Source organism: Mya arenaria, chromosome 11, assembly GCF_026914265.1.
Source record: "Mya arenaria isolate MELC-2E11 chromosome 11, ASM2691426v1".
Taxonomy (NCBI): domain Eukaryota; kingdom Metazoa; phylum Mollusca; class Bivalvia; order Myida; family Myidae; genus Mya; species Mya arenaria.
In genome coordinates, this window is record NC_069132.1 from 9038494 (window position 1) to 9039743 (window position 1250).

General features: G+C 43.4%; 1 protein-coding gene across 1 annotated transcript; it reads right to left on the reverse strand.

The window, feature by feature from the left end:
• Positions 1–796, reverse strand: LOC128207885 (uncharacterized). The gene is made up of 2 exons (XM_052911066.1): positions 597–796; positions 1–346 (listed from the first exon to the last, which is right to left on the reverse strand). The coding sequence occupies exons 1-2, from the start codon at positions 794–796 to the stop codon at positions 1–3; spliced, it is 546 nt and encodes a 181-aa protein (XP_052767026.1).
• Positions 797–1250: the final 454 nt, after the last annotated feature.

Genomic DNA, 1250 nt, shown 5'->3' on the forward strand with positions numbered 1-1250 from the left:
TCAGTATTGCAGCCATGTCTCAAGACTGTCGTCGAAAATTGAGATATATGGCGGTATATCATGACCCAGGTTGCCCGTCACTGATGACCGAAACTGACCATGTCTCCCGTTTGTGACGCAGTTTGCATCTGTCCGGTACTTCTTCCAGACTTCAAACGCCTGAATCAATTCCAAAGCGGTCGTTTGGCATCCAGCGTCTGCCGCAAGCTCCAGCATTATGTCCTTCTGAAAGGTCGCAATTGAGACGAACTCCTTCAGCTCATTTCCCCTTTTTACTAACTTCTTCGAATGAGATTCCATATCTGCGATTGACTTTGGCTCATCCGGAATCAAATTCATGATGTATCTGTAAGCAATAAGAAAAAAACAACATGTTTTAGACATCCAGTAAAATTACCAAAACCAGTTTAAAGATGAAGGCGGATAAATTAATTATTAAAGTGATTTAAACTGAAACTTTTTTTGCAAAAAAAAATCCCCAAAACAGAAACACTCGTTTCTGACCTCTTTTGAGCTATACTCACTTAGCTATCCATGCTGCGACATTATCGAAGAGACTAAAAGAAAACAATCAGGCATGCGTTCCAATGAAGAACAATTTGTGATTGGCCACACCGATGCGCAAGGTCGCCTTGTATATCTTCTCTGAGTAGAATGACGTTTCCTTTGAAATTGCCAGTTTCTCATCAAGCAATGGAAACAAAGATTGGTAGCCAGTTGCAAATATGACGGTATCTACTTGTGCCGATGCCCCGTCCTTAAAGAATGCGGTGTTACCTTCAAACTTCTCTACCATCGGGTGTTCGTGTATACTCGAAGGTCACCCCTTGCCAATTGGCCATTTCTTACCAATGGGCACGCTACGATAAGATAAGTAGATCATCTTTGCCCCAAACTTCACACCCAAAACCGCAATATCCTCTGCGGACCATCCTGCTCCAATAATTAAGACTGTCTGACCCCTCAGCTCTTCGGGTTTTTTAAAGTCATGCGAGTGCATTATCCTTCCTGCAAAGGTTTCGATGCCAGGAATTTCCGGTGTGTTAGGATAATAAAAAACACCGCTTGCAACAATAACGTGACTGAAGTCCTTATGTTCCACGGCGCCTGTCTTCAGGTCAGCTGTGGTAACGTGGAAAACGTCATTGTCTTCATCGTATTCGACCAGCCGTACAGCCGTATGGAACCGGATCTTCTCTTTTAGGTCAGGGATCCTCCCGAAACGCCCTTTAAAAATTCCATATGCACTT